This window comes from Achroia grisella, unplaced genomic scaffold (genome assembly GCF_030625045.1).
Source record: "Achroia grisella isolate CSIRO2021 unplaced genomic scaffold, CSIRO_AGI_Agris_v1 utg900, whole genome shotgun sequence".
NCBI lineage: Eukaryota > Metazoa > Arthropoda > Insecta > Lepidoptera > Pyralidae > Achroia > Achroia grisella.
Window position 1 is genome coordinate 164,049 of NW_026713059.1, and position 15,487 is coordinate 179,535.

At 33.4% G+C, this 15,487-nt stretch overlaps 2 protein-coding genes across 2 annotated transcripts; one reads left to right on the forward strand and one right to left on the reverse strand.

Annotated features, from left to right (window-relative positions):
* Positions 1–254: 254 nt before the first annotated feature.
* LOC131853267 (bombyxin A-1 homolog) lies at positions 255–4,319 on the reverse strand. The gene is made up of 3 exons (XM_059204112.1): positions 4,285–4,319; positions 2,219–2,420; positions 255–571 (listed from the first exon to the last, which is right to left on the reverse strand). The coding sequence occupies exons 2-3, from the start codon at positions 2,418–2,420 to the stop codon at positions 399–401; spliced, it is 375 nt and encodes a 124-aa protein (XP_059060095.1). The 5' UTR covers positions 4,285–4,319; the 3' UTR covers positions 255–398.
* A 4,548-nt stretch (positions 4,320–8,867) lies between these two features.
* On the forward strand, positions 8,868–14,246 carry LOC131853314 (polyprenol reductase). The gene is made up of 4 exons (XM_059204174.1): positions 8,868–9,436; positions 10,060–10,248; positions 12,248–12,555; positions 13,987–14,246. The coding sequence occupies exons 1-4, from the start codon at positions 9,109–9,111 to the stop codon at positions 14,077–14,079; spliced, it is 918 nt and encodes a 305-aa protein (XP_059060157.1). The 5' UTR covers positions 8,868–9,108; the 3' UTR covers positions 14,080–14,246.
* Positions 14,247–15,487: the final 1,241 nt, after the last annotated feature.

Here is a 15,487-nt window from a genome sequence, read left to right on the forward strand (position 1 = left end):
AAGAAATAAAAACAACGATACATAAAACTGAAGTTTCTGTTTGTAATTTCTAAATAACAGCCTTTCAATAAATGCCTATGAAAGTATATATATATACGGTACTTACATAAATAAAATAAAATTTTAACGAAATGCATATATACCTATGTATTCATATGAAAAAAATCAAAAAATATATGTATTAAATTGTCCGTCTGTCTGTTTGTTCTTGCTAATCTCTGAAACGGCTGAACCGATTTTGAACCTTATATAGGAGTAACTTGCGCTACTTTCGTTTAAAACATTTTATTTATTTTAATATGAAAGAACTGCTCAAACGAAATCGCGAGTAACAGCTAGTTTATAAATAAATAAGGAGAAATGTCAAAATTTTAATATATGTTAATTATTTAAGTAACCTAGCAGTATGTCAGTAGTTCATTGATGCTGCATGGCTTGTCACAGCACTCGCTGACTATGCCCTGGTATCTCTTCCCCCGTGATGGCAACCCCATACCCCTCGCCTTGTGAGGTGTCAGCCACGGCCAGTTCATCGACTCCTGCTCCTTGTAGTATGGTGACAGAATAGCCCCTAAAAATAGAAATAATCTTTATTCAAATTAACTCAATACAAGCACTTTTTAATAGTCATATTTTTTTATTCTACCACTCATTCGGAACGCAGACTCATCACAAGAAGAATGAGCAAAAAACTTGTGTTGCTCTTTTGAATATTTGCTCATTAGAATATATGTTTTTTTTAAATAAATAATTACACAATAACAGGTAAGAGGCATGCGATAATCGACATAGAAACCGCTACGCACTCATTCTTAGTGCAATCAGATAATAATATCAGTGCAACGAACTTTAAGTATTTTCTACAAAAACATTATTATCGTTTACAAACTCTTAAATTTTACAATAATAATTTTTACAGAGAAGCTGTTTTATACGATATTTGAATCTTTTTTCAATTGTAGAATCATTTCACTTTTGGCAACTGCAATCCTTATCGTGTAGTTAGCACATATTTCGCTGAGTATATTTTAAAGCAGGGATACCTACCATCCTCTCTCGGATTAATAATGTCACTGTTACCATCACTGGGGATTCAGTCAGAAATATAAATTGAAAGGCTTTATTTTTGTGTAAGCCAATTTCGATTTCCCAACCTTCGTTATATATAGTTTTTTACTTAATAAACTCGGAAACAATTATTATTAAACTAGCACCCGCGAGTTCGTCCACGTGGAATTTAAGTTTATTTTTCTAAAATAAAAGAATTTTTCTAAAATAGGCTACTTTTAGCCTAAGTTACTCCTTATTACATCAGCTACCTGCCAATAAAAGTCCCGTCAAAATCGATACAGCCATTTCAGAGATTAGCCGGAGCCAACAGACAAAGAGACAGACAGTCAAACGGCCAAATAAAAATGGTATACATTTTTTTTGTTGTAAAAAATGTTATTTTGGTGTATGTACCGTTTATATTCATATACATGTAGTAAAAGATGGTTATTTCAATATTTCAAATAGACACTCCAATTTTATTTATATGTACAGTACAGTATATTTGGGTGTGTAATTTGGTCCAAATTTAAAGAATGGATAATTTATTCACTATATTAGAAATACTGACCCAAGCAAGACACTGTAAGTAGTTGTCTGCGTGGATACCTATTTCAATTGCCAGTTTGCTGTGTAAATTGTATTTTTATTGTAGTGTGGGATTAACATTGACAAAAGGCATGACATCTTAGTCCTTAGTCCAACGTATGAGTAATATCACGGGCGTCACATGATAACAGTCCATAGTGCTATTCGTAAATTTACTTAGTTACTTATCATTTGATAACTAAGTAACTAGCTTTGCGTCGCACGTACACAAATGAGAGTATTGTATACTTCAATAAGTTATATAATAAAATACCAAGAAATATGCTTGAAATCAATCATCTTAATTTGTTTAAAAGATATTTTTTTATATCTAAAAATTATTGTAAAAGTAATAGCTATTTCAATGGTAATTATGATAATATACTATACAATTTAACAATTAAATTGACTGCTTACTCATAAACAGTGTAAACCGTTAAATATTAACACCATTTCTTTATTCAAAAATAAAAAGATTGAATGCTCGATTGATTCTATCAGTCAATCAATCAATAAGTCTTTTAATTACTATCTACGACCAAATCATCTATTAAAAATCCTAATTAACAATTATACTTACTGTACATAGTTCCAATATCAGATTTCTTTTCCACTGCGCCATCATCGAAGCAGAGGACAGCTAGAGCCCGCGCAAGGGTTCTTCCGCAGTACATTTGAGGGTTGACTTCTTGGAGTGGCATCTGACCTCCGCCGATGTGACCCCAGCATATTGAGATCAGTGCAAAGAATGCCAGAGTTCTGATGGACGTTTGGATCTTCATCTGCAAAGCAAACATTTATAATACTTTATTCTTCCATTCAACCTTTGAATGACAGAGGAATTGTGAAGTGGTGAAGGTGGTGAAAACATATACAATATATAATACGCGTCACAATATACAATATACACAAACGTATATAAATTGAAATAGTATAACTAATAAGAAAATATATACTGATAAATTTAATAAAATAATAAATTATTCAATATATATATATACACATATACATATGTATGTACATACACATACAAAAGAAAAAAAATTGTAAATGAGTGAAGTATAAAAAGAGCGCAGTGTTAGAGTGACCCTATAAGGAGCCTACTATATACTTATAGTGCATTTTATTTTGTTGTTGTTATGTTTATTTTTATGTAATGATTTTATATCCAATTTAAAGTATTTTTTTACTACAATTTACATAATATCATCATTTATATGCTACTGTGAGGATCATCAATATTGTGTTGTTATCGACATCTGATGGTAAACGTGATGGAGATATTCAGTGGATTATACAGCTGCAAATATAATTTACTCTCGTTCTGATTCAGTTGCACGTTACATATCAACTGTTAATTAGCAACATGATTACTTATTTTAAATGTCCATCAGATTATACTTTTTCTTCTTAAATCAATGTGCCTAATAAAACGGTTGCCGTAGCCTATTGACGACTGAAACACCAGGGTTGTGTTGCGCGTTACCAACTTTTAACAATCATATCCCTTTCTTGAAAACACCATACTGTTGTCAAGAAAATCAGCAAGTAGTTCATTCCACAATCTAGTGCACGTGCGAGGAAGCTCCTCTGAAACCGTACTGATGAGGTGTTGTAATCAATTTTATTCTATTCTTATTGTCAGATAATTTTAACAGATCTACGCTTTTCCTTCCAATACTAGTACTATCTCTTCTAAGAAGTCTTTAATCAAGGTGCCAAATCTTAGCACCGCCCTTATGACTAATCCAAAAAGATATCTATTTTGCAACTTAGCTTTAGGTATTAATAAATAGCACAGTTTTATAGAAAAAAGCTTAGCTCTAAGCAAGGTGGATGCGCATAGACTAAACCTTTATAATGAATGTATTCAAATGATTGCTTGGATATATTCCTTAGAAAATAGTTACACAAACTTCAACAAGTATCTATTTGTGTCCGTGTGGATTACATTTATTATTCGAAGCTAATATTTATTTATAGTACAGTGGACAAACGAGCTTGCAGCTCACCTGATGGTAAGTTATTACCGTTACCAATGAGCACCCGTAACACCAGCGGAGTTTCAAGTGCATTGCCAGTCTTTTAAGAATATATTATCGTAAATTATGCTAAAGTCAGTAAACTGAGACGATTATACTGCGTCGTTCCCAAATCAAGAGACAAATGTACAGTAATGATGATGTGCTATATATATATTTATATACAGTAGACAAATTATGTATATGCATATTTCTTTTTTCAGAGACAAATATATAATTACAATACACAAAAAACACTCAGAGCAATACAAACAAACATTATAATATAATAATAACCACGTACAATATACATAACGCCATCTAGTCCCAGTCTAGCTAAACAGAGCTTGTATTATGGGTACTAATAATAATATACATATATATAATAATAAATACTGATAGAGTACTTACATTCTTTTTGTAAATACATACATAACATATATAGAAAACACCCAGACCGATACAAACAGGCATACTAATAAATACATCTTTGTGCCGTGAGAGGAATCGAACCCGCCATCATCGGAAGTAAAGCGGTGTGCTAAACCACTAGACCACCGAGGTCGTCGTAACACATGAACATAAATGCTCGCATTATATTTACCTTTTTTTTCTAATTTCCTACCTTTATTTATCCACGTGCTCTCCTTTCGTTCACTTGGTCGGATTATGGCGTATCCAGTCGAATATTGACATTATATAGTCCTTCAGCTCATTAATATTCATTACCTAATATGTCGGGATGAAGAACAACTTGTGGAATCCTAACGAGATGTGATCCTTCAGTTTTAATAGGTCTTCCCGTAGGTATTTGCAAAATAGCTGCCTGCGTAATACCTATATTGCTTTTGCGACGTTATGATTTTTTCTATACTTATTCAATGTTGATACGCAAACAAAAGAACTCGCAACTAATTTTGTTAAATGATCAAAATATATTCTAATATCTTGTTGAAGGTCTTCAAAATTCTATATACCTCTCAGGTTGTCTATAAGATTGTATTAAACGATAAGACCGCCTTTTGTTTGACATATTTACATAAAGTTCATATTTTTCTAAATGTTTTTCTGTGTATAATAAAGAGTTATATTATTATTATACTTTACATTGTTTTATCTGTATTGCATGGCTAATAAATAACTGAATATTAATTAACCGATATCATAGAAAGGCAAGTTCACAAATATAGATTTTATGAGGAAACTTGACTAAGTACTTACCCGTACTTACCCGTTGAACAGTCTATTGGCGGTAGTTGAACAAGTAACACTATCTCTGCCCAGTCTGCATCCGACCATCGCGAAGCGGTTAGTGCAACCTAGTCGATAACAATTTAGAATCTTGCCTTAATAAAGTCATTTATATATCATACTGCGTCACCACCTGGAAAACATAATTATAACCACTCTATATAAGAGGGAAAGAGGATTGTTAGTAATGTGGACTAATAATAATAATTATAATCTTTATTTATACAGCCACAACATTACAAAATTAAAAAGAGAGTACATAATAGTTGAAGTTCATTAGCTAGGTAATCAAATGGCAGAAAGTTGTGCAATACAAAATGAAAACCCTGATATCCTACACTAGGTATTCAGAACACACGGTTGATTCTTTGCTAGAAGTATATGACTGAAGTTTAAGGTTCACATATACTGTAGTAACTCAAGTTGTTGCTCATAAAACAAAAAGGCTGTTTTGCACATATAAAGTGTCTTTAAACTTTAAACTATATAGATATCAGTGCTCTCTTGTCACATGTACTATACATATATTACAAAATAATACAATTGCTAGAAATATACCATGACAGTTTAACCTCCACACTCTTGGAAACCATTATGGTAAATTGCCATTAACTAAAATGGGCTAACTGGGCTGACTTCATGCATTTTATCATCCTCCACTGGTGCCCCGCCAACGTAAACCCTTTGCGCAGGTAGGTGCATCATACCATCGCCATTCATAAAATAAACGCTCTGTGTATATAAAATAATAGTATCGTAAATAGACATAAATAAAATTCTCGTCTCACAATGTTAGTTACCATACTCCTCCGAAACGGCTTGATCGATTTTTATGAACCTTTGTATTCATATTCAGTAGGTCTGAGAATTGGCTACTATCTATTTTGTCATACCCCTAAGTCATAAGGTCATAATAAATAAATGTTAGGGGTGGACAACTCCACTAACATTATATTTATTTTTTGCCAAATTTTATTATTTACTTATAATGGAGCATTAAAAAATATATACAACCCTAAATTTTCACTCTTCTATCACCAACCCCTATTAGTAATAGCGATTTTAATGTATATGGCAAATCAAAATTTGCTGACTAGTTATAATCATAAAAATGCTTCCAGAATTAGTGAAGTCTGCGTAAAAATGTAGATCTAACTACAAACTACCTATTTCATGATTTAAAATTTACATGCCTTAATAACTAGGTTTGTTATTTAAATATGTCGAGGCGTCGCGGCGCCGCGGCGCTATATACCGACGCTTGCTAGTCCCAATCTAGCGCGCACTTAAACCGTCAAATAAGATGAAACGGAGCGTAACATGGGATCTGACATGCCCTCCAAACAACACAGTGTTGCCATACTTCTTTTGCTAGAATTCAGTTCCGCGCCGTTGAACATTTTCATGGAATTCCACCCATATAGGCTTGAAGTACATAATGTGTTACATAATTTATAATCTCACCCATCATAATTACAGGTACATGCATCTACCTACATCAATGAGGTTCGGTAATTAGTTATGATCATTCATTACGGAAGATCTGCTACTGAATAATACGCCTACGTTATCTATCAATTATATAATTTTATTCCTACATACTTAGACATTATACATAGAAAACACTCAGACCGATTCAAATAATCATACTCATGAATACAAATATTTGACCCGTGCCAGGAATCGAACCCGCGACCATCGGAAGTAAGGCGGTGTGTTAAACCACTAGACCACTGAGGTCGTCGAATTCTACCTTGCCCTCTGGGTTACATGTGAATCCTTACTGTCATCTGCACAGGTCATACATTCGATAAGAGGGTTCCCATCCCAAACAATAGATGCTTACCCCAACTCAAATAAAGAACCTAATATACTAAAATATATATATATACAATAAACAGTATATACAAATATACTGACGGCCTCGGCGGTCTAGCGGTTTAGCACACCGTCTTACTTTCTATGGTCGTGGGTTCGATTCCTCGAACGGTAAAACATTTGTATTCATTAGTATAATTGTTTGTACCTAGCTGTGTGTTTTCTATGTATAATATATATGTGTATTTACAAAAAATATATATATGTACCTACTTATATCAGTTGTCTAGTACCCATAACACAAGCTCTAGTTAGCTTGGGACAAGACAGCGCTGTGTACATTTTTTTTTTACATTTTTTTTTCTCAGGACTATTCGTCCTGAGAAAAAAAATGTAAACAAATACAGAATCCAATAAAAATACTTTTATTTTATACATTTCATTTATTTTAACAAAACAAAGGTTTCATTCCATGAATGCGATGTAATAGGTAATAACTAGCAATTTTCAAATTCAAAATTCATTTTAATATAACAAAAAAAGTTTAATTCCACGAGTGCGATGGAATGGGTAATAACTACCAATATAATTAATAACAGACAACTTCAGATAGCTTAATTAGAAATTAGCATAAGTTAAAAAAATAAACCTGATATTACTACGACCAAATTTCTTGAAACCAGTATGACCAATTAATGACCCTGACACAGTAATTCAAAAATGCAATTCTATGTGTTACACAATATCGAAAACAACGTGACTGATGACATCCATGAGAAAAAAAATATGATGAAGCGATGATGAAGCATCATCATCATCATCACCCGCCTGCGCTAACAATCTACGCTGGCGGGGCACCAGTGGAAAATGATGACATACAACGAGATGGACATGATGTCAAGTCAGTTAGCCCATCATGGTAATTCACCATGAATTTATCACAACGGTTTGAGGGGGAACCACGTGGAGGTCAACCTGACATGGTACATTGCTAGCGATAGGGCTATTAGTCCACATTACTAACAATTGCCTTCCCCCCACGGATTTTGATGAAACAGTAATATAGCTTATGCATCAGAATAACATATAGGCTATATTTTTTATTGAAATCTAACGCGGGTAATCTCGCGGGCACAGCTAGTTTATATATAAAAAAATAAAATTATAAACCAAAGAATAAAGTAACTGTACCACATTATAAGCCCTTCAAATTGTTACAAGAAATTTAATATTAACTATACCTAATACCTATATATAATGAAAATTTATATAGACATCATTCACATATCTGCCTATCCAATTAATGAAGTCTAAAGATAGAAAAGTATGAAACAATACAAAATACTCAACATTCATAAGCGGCTGAAATGTTTTACATGAATAGGTAAATTAAGTTAATTATAAATTACTAGCTGTCCCCGCAAACGTTGTTTTGCCATATAAATAAAAATCGCTATTAAAGAATAGAGGTTGATGATAGAAGCGTGACAATTTTAGATTGTATGGATGCCTATTATTAAAAAAATTGTCCAAAAAATAAAAAATGTTAGGGTTGGACAACCCTTATCACTTAGGGGTCTGAAAAATAGATAGTAGCCTATTCTCAGACCTACTGAATATGCATATAAAATTTCATATAAATCGGTCAAGCCGTTTCGGAGGAGTATGGTAACTAACATTGTGACACGAGAATTTTATATATAAGACAAGAAGAAGAGCGGCACTAGAAGGCAAATTTACCACTAATCCGGGAACATCTGCCCCCGGAGAAGTAGCCGGGATATCGAGTTTCAGAGAAAAAGGATGGATGTCTCGAGAGACATCCATCCTTTTTCTCTTTGCCTCACCTGCACTCTCCCAGAAGAATAAGGAGAACCCAGATTTATTAATTCCAAAATATGTTATAGTCCACATCGTTTAAAAGCATATTTAAATGTAATTTTATTTTTAAAGTACATTAGATAAAAAATTTTTTTTAATAATCTCTATTCCTTGAACTTTATTTTCATATCAATATTTTATTCATAATTTTGGGATTCGTAAGTTCAAAATTTTGGGGAAATTAGTTACTTTGGAGGAAAATCACAGTGCCGTATGGCAACACTGATTTTGACATTGACAGTTTCAATAAGTTTTTTACGTACAGTTTAGCACGAAGTATCAATAAATAAACAAACCTGCTCACTTTACAATCATTTAGCAATTTTATATACCTATACTAGTCAACGCAACCTACTTTACTTACTAAGTTTTAGAAAGTGCCTAACTATGTACACAATACCGTTATTCGTGTTCGCGTAGTGAATTACGAAATATAGCAGTCTGCGCTGTTTCTTGTTGCTTTCTGTTTAGTCCAAATTTTTAAAATCGTAATTTTAGAATGTTAAATATTCTAGATATTATTTTCTTAGGCTTAGCTTTCACTGCGACAATAACTGGAGTTTTAATTAATAATTTCGAAAAACATGTGCCGCCTTTTATAATTAAGGGATATAGATATGGAAGTTTCGCATATAAAGGGTCAGATGCCAATTTTCTACAAGTAATAGAAGTGCCTAAAGCCTGGTACCGGCATTTTTATTTATTTTCTTCTGTGTTCGGAGTGGCAACGTTGGCTTATATGATATTGGTGTACTACTTCAATTTTACTGTAAACCACTTTTTTACAATTATACTGAGATTGTTACTGGAGCAAGATGAACCTGCAGGTAAATATTACATTTTTTAAATATTTACAATAAAAAAATCATTCAATTATTGTAGGATTATTTAATAGAATTGCTTAAAAACTTTTAAACTATTCAGAATAATACACCTGTCTGCCTGGATCACCTGGATTTGTTTTTAAACAGAGGCACTGTTTAAAAATAATCCTTTCTCTACCACAGATTTTGTCATAATTTATGCTAGTTTTTTTTTAAATGTAAATTATGTTTCACAATGTAAAAAAGAACTTATATTACATGATAACAAACCCTATTGTATTAACAAAAGAATTGTTAGTGTTAAATCTTGGTTAGACGAAAATTGGGCAGACTTATTCCAAAAATACTTTTAAATGCATATATTTTACATCTTATATCCCATAAGAATAATAATAATAATAATCTTTATATAAGTGAGTCACTACCCATAAGAGAATATTTTCCTACAATTATTATGCTAGGCATCACGCTATATGCTTTACAATGAATTTTCCTTGTTTTTGGACCTAAAACTATCATTTAGAAAGATTATATAAATTGGCTAAAATATATCAAGTAAGTGTGATACAGAGGAATTTGCTCAGGTCACCTAGTTGATAATAAATTTATTTTCATTCTTATTACAGTGTCAGCGACAGCAGCAGTGATTGCAATGACTCTACTGACAATACAATGTATAAAAAGACTGTACGAGACATATCTCATCCAAGTGTTTGCCAAATCGAGTAAAATGAATCTCAGCCATTATTTAGCTGGTATTATTCACTATTTTGCATGCATTATAGCAACAGTCGGACAGGCTCCTTTATTCTGTGGTAAGAAATATTTATATGTAATTTTTTTTAAGTAACTGAAATAGCAAAAATCTTATGGCTTACCTGATGTTAAGTGGTAACTTAAGGATGATAATTTAATTAGGAATTAACCACAATTGCTTTAATTAGGAATTAACCACAATTGCTTCCAGCAGGAACCGCATGGAGGTCAACCTAACTTGGTAAATTTCTAGTTATGTTAGGTTGACCTCTACTACACTAGACCCAATTACTAACAATTCCCTTCCCCCCAATCCATCATGTATATAATGTTGTGTGTAATAGAGTAAATAAATAAATTTTGTGATATATCCAATCTATCGTCACTTCAGAGTGCTTGACATGTCATAAGAGTCTGTAATAGTCATGAAATTAGATATTTTGATTAGATATAATATTAGCATTGATAGAGATATGTTTTTGGAATGGTACACCTGCCTGCGCTGGGCCACCAGTGGAGGATGATAGGATGAGCATGAGGTCAGGTTAATCAGCCCATCATGATAAATTACCGTTAACCCCGATGGTTGAATCTTTCCTTCATCATCTACTAGCTACTCGCCCCGACTTCGCACGGGTGTACATGTATTATTATATATATAAACCTTCCTCTCACTCAATCTATTAAAAAAAACGCTGCAAAATCCGTAGCATAGTTTTAAAATTTTAAGCATACATAGGGACGTACAGACAGCGATAGTGACTTTGTTTTATACTATGTAATGATAAAAAAAGATGAAACTAAAGTACTCATGCAGAGGACTTCCATCCTGAAAAGTAATTCAGTAGCTATAACATACCAACCAGCTATCAGTGGCCAATCTCAGCCACTGTCCATGCTATGCTGCAATCGTTCACGCATGTCTGAAGTGTGTTGGAGACCTTGAAACTAGAATATTCTATCCTCTAAAATTATTATTCAAGCCGACAATGTGATAATGAACGTGACAGGTATGTTATAGAATCAATTATGTTGCTTGCACGCTACAACCGAGCAACAGTAACAATGAAAAAACTATATATCGTAACTACATGATGATCTATGGTAGCAAATCCCAGATCTTTCTGGATTATAGATCTATATGTTATTTGAAATAAAAGCTTTTTATTTAACTCAATAAAAGTAAATAGAACGTGGTAAGATGCCATGATTTTTTTTAATTGTATTTATAAATAGAATAGAATAGAAAATCATTTATTCAAATAAACTTACATTGAATCACTTTTGAATAGTCATTACATTTTTTTAATCTACCGCTCATTCTGAAAGCTGTCTCATCACAAGAAGAATGAGCAAGAAAGTTGCGTGTTGCTCTTTTAAATAATTTTATTATTACTTTACATTTTTAAGTTTAAGTGTGTGAATACACCACCAATTAGTACTAATTCAATTAAATACTCAAATAGAAAAATATTGAATATATAACAAACTGGTTAAACAATTAACTGTTAATAATAAGAGGAAATCAGTCATAGTGATTAGAGCAGACCAGTCCCTACAAGCAACACCCAATATATATAACGTCAAATTATAATAAATAAATAACCCTGGACAATTAACACAGCGCCATTTAGTACCACGGTAAGCAGAGCTTGTGTTGTGGGTACTAGACAACTGATATAAATACATAAATTAATTACTTAGTACCTTGCGAGGAATCAAATCCGCGACCATCGGAAGAAAAGCGGTGTCCTATAATACTAGACCACCAAGGCCATCAATTAAAATATACTTTTATTTTTTTTTATACCACTTAGGTGGCACACAAGCATACGGCCCATCTGATGGTAAACGGTTACCGTAGCCTATGGACGCCTGAAACACCAGGGGTGTCACATACGCTTTGCCGACCCTTAAGAAACCTTAATATACCCTTCTTGAAAAACCCCATGCTGTAGTCTCTCGAGAAAACCTCGGCAGGTAGTTCATTCCACAATCTAAGTGTATATACTAACACACTTATACACTCACTAATAATGAACTTCATTTTTGTTACAGGTAATCAAAACAGACAGAACGTTAATTGGAATGATACCCGTACATCAATCTTAGTTGTTCCCTGCTCTATTATATTTCTGCTCTCCTGGTATGAACAATTGAAGACGAATATTATATTCGCGAATTTAAGAAAAGATAAGAAATCCGGTGAGGTGGTCACCGAAGACCATGGTGTACCTAATGGAAGGTTGTTCAGTCACATATCGAGTCCGCACAGATTGTGCGAGATAATTATATATACAGCTTTATTGTTTTTGATACCAACGAAAACATTCTTCTGTATATACCTGTGGGTTCTGGGGAATCAGGTAAGAATTCAAAAATTTGAAGAATTTTGAGAAAATACATTAATTCTAATACTACTAGCTGTGCTCGAGGTTTCAACCGCGTGAAATTTATAACCTATATATTATTCTGATGTATGAGCTATATTACTGTAAAATTTTATCAAAATCCGTTCAGTATTTTTTGCGTAAAAGAGCAACAAACATACATTCATAAACTTTTGCGTTATAATATTAATAAGATAATAGTTTGTCAATTTGTGTGTCTCAAATATTTAAATAATGTACACAAAACACAAAATAGACTTGAATAGAATATATCTTTATTGCTAACTGTGTGGGTATATTTTTTTGTAGTTGGTATAACAATATACAGTGGACCCGCGGTAATCCGGCCCCCCTTGTAATCCGACATTGTCTATTATTTGTTATTGAATATTACTTTGACAATATACTTCAGAGTGCATATACATACATACATATATAACATAGAATCTTATCACTGGATCTGTAATTTGTCGGATTACAAGATACTCTTTTGTAAAAAATTCCGGACTATAAGCAGAGGACCCTTAAGCAGCACTCTATCATCCGACAAATACGATGGTCCGACACTGCCCTGCAAAATGTTTGTCGGATAACCGGGGGTCCACTGTATATGTATATAATATAAAGAATCATCATTGGATCTATAATTTGACGGATTACAAGGTACTCTTTTGTAAAAAAATTCGGACTATAAGGGGTCTTAGGCAGTACTCTATAATCCAACAAATTCGGTAGTCCGACACTGCCCTGCAAAATGATTGTCGGACTACCGGGGGTCCACTGTATATAGTTTATGTATCAACAGTTCACCCTATCGGACATGCAACAATTTACAACATATTTGATTTTAGATTATAGTATAAATTACATTAATTAATTATGTCATGGTATTATTATAAGTATATTGTCAAGACTGTCTATGAACTATATATTATTACATGCTTTAAAATTACGTTATTGTTCTAAAATATTCATTTATGTCATAGAATACATTGTCAAGCAGCCAAGCTCTTAGTCGAGCCTTAAACATTGAATTATACTTAATACTTTTATTTCAACATACTGGACACAAGTCTCAATAAAACTACCCCTATTCATATACATATGTAGTTAATAATTCTAAATTAATATATTTGGGAATTTGATTTGTAATGTACTTACAACAGCTTAGTCCCATTGCTAACAAAAGTAGTTAAGTTTTACCTCCCCATCATCCTCAATAAAACTGCAGGGGATACGTTTATTAATTTCATCCCTTAGCCCTCGCCGTACAATAAATCTCACCGGAACACCATTCCATCAACCATAACAATGACCAATCTTTTGCTAGGAACGACTAGAAGATACATTATATAATGTAGGTCATCTAATTGTCATAGACAAGTAACTTGATGTTTTTTTTTTCAGATACAAACAGCCATCCAAGCTCATGAATGGTACAAGAAGACATTCAAAAACTACCCTACAAATAGGTTCGCTGTATTTCCCCATTTGTTATAAGTTACAACTTTATAAGACTGAGAATTGAGGCCGATTCCAAAACGCCCTTCCCTAAAATTCCAATAACTAGAATTTTATTCTTAATTACGTGAAGCCTTTAGCTTTGAATTATTTATAAACGATCTCTTAATTATCGTAAGAAGTATATTTTACCAATATAGACTACAATTACAAAGACCTTGCTTTATAAACTGTATTTCGTTTTAAGCACATTTTTGTTTTTAAAACTTTACGAATGCACCGCAAAATACAACTCAATAATAATAATTCTAATTGTATACATGAAATAACTTTGTATAAATGTGCTAAACGGCTACATTATTTTTTTTAAAGGATGATAATGGAATGGTGCACCCGCCTGCGCTATTGGTTTACGCTGGCGGGGCACCAGTGGAGGATGATAGGATGAACATGAGGTCAGGTTAGTTAGCCCAACGTGACAAATTCACCAGGAATTTATCCCGATGGTTTCCAGGGGGAACCGCGTGGAGGTCGATCTGACAAGGTACATTGCTAGCAATGGGATCATCAGTCCACATTGCTAATCCCCTTCGCCCCACTAAACTATATTTTTTTTTTATTGACGATAATGTAATGGTGCTTCCGCCTCCGCTAACGGTATACGCTGGCGGGGCACCAGTGGAGGATGATAAGATGAGCATCACGTCAGTTTGCCCATCGTGGTTAAATAAGCAGAAATTAACAAGTTTCCAGGGGGAACCGCGTGGAAGTCGACCTAACATGGTACATTGCTAGCAATGGGGTCATTAGTCCACATTACTAACAATCCCCTTCCCTCCCATGTGTATGATTTTTTTTTTTTTAAGAATGATAATGGAATGGTGCCTTCGCCTGCGCTAATGGTTTACGCTGGCGGGGCACCAGTGGAGGATGATAAGATGAGAAAGAGGTCAGGTAAATTAGCCCATCATGACAAATTCACCTAGAATACTAAACTATATTAGAAGACTGAGACAGATAAATACGTCAGACACGTGAATACGTGTCACGATAAAATGAGGAGGCTATATATTATAACTAGCAGACCCGGCCACGCGTCGCTGAGGCTAAGGTTCTTGAATAACATAATATTGAAACTATAAATTGAGATGTAAGCTATCCTATCTTTCAAGTTGGATCAAATTGCACCCAATGTGCAAATCAAATTTGCAATCGGTTCAGTTGTTTAGGAGTCCATCGCGGACAAACAACGTGACACGTAATCATTATCATTACATAGTATAATTTAAAACAAAGTCGTTGTCGCTGTATGCTTAAATATTTAAAACTACGCAACGGATTTTGGAGCGGTTTATTTTTAATAGATAGTGATTCAAGAGGAAGTTTTATATATATATATATAATACACGTACACCCGTGCGAAGCCGGGGCGAGTAGCTAGTTTTTA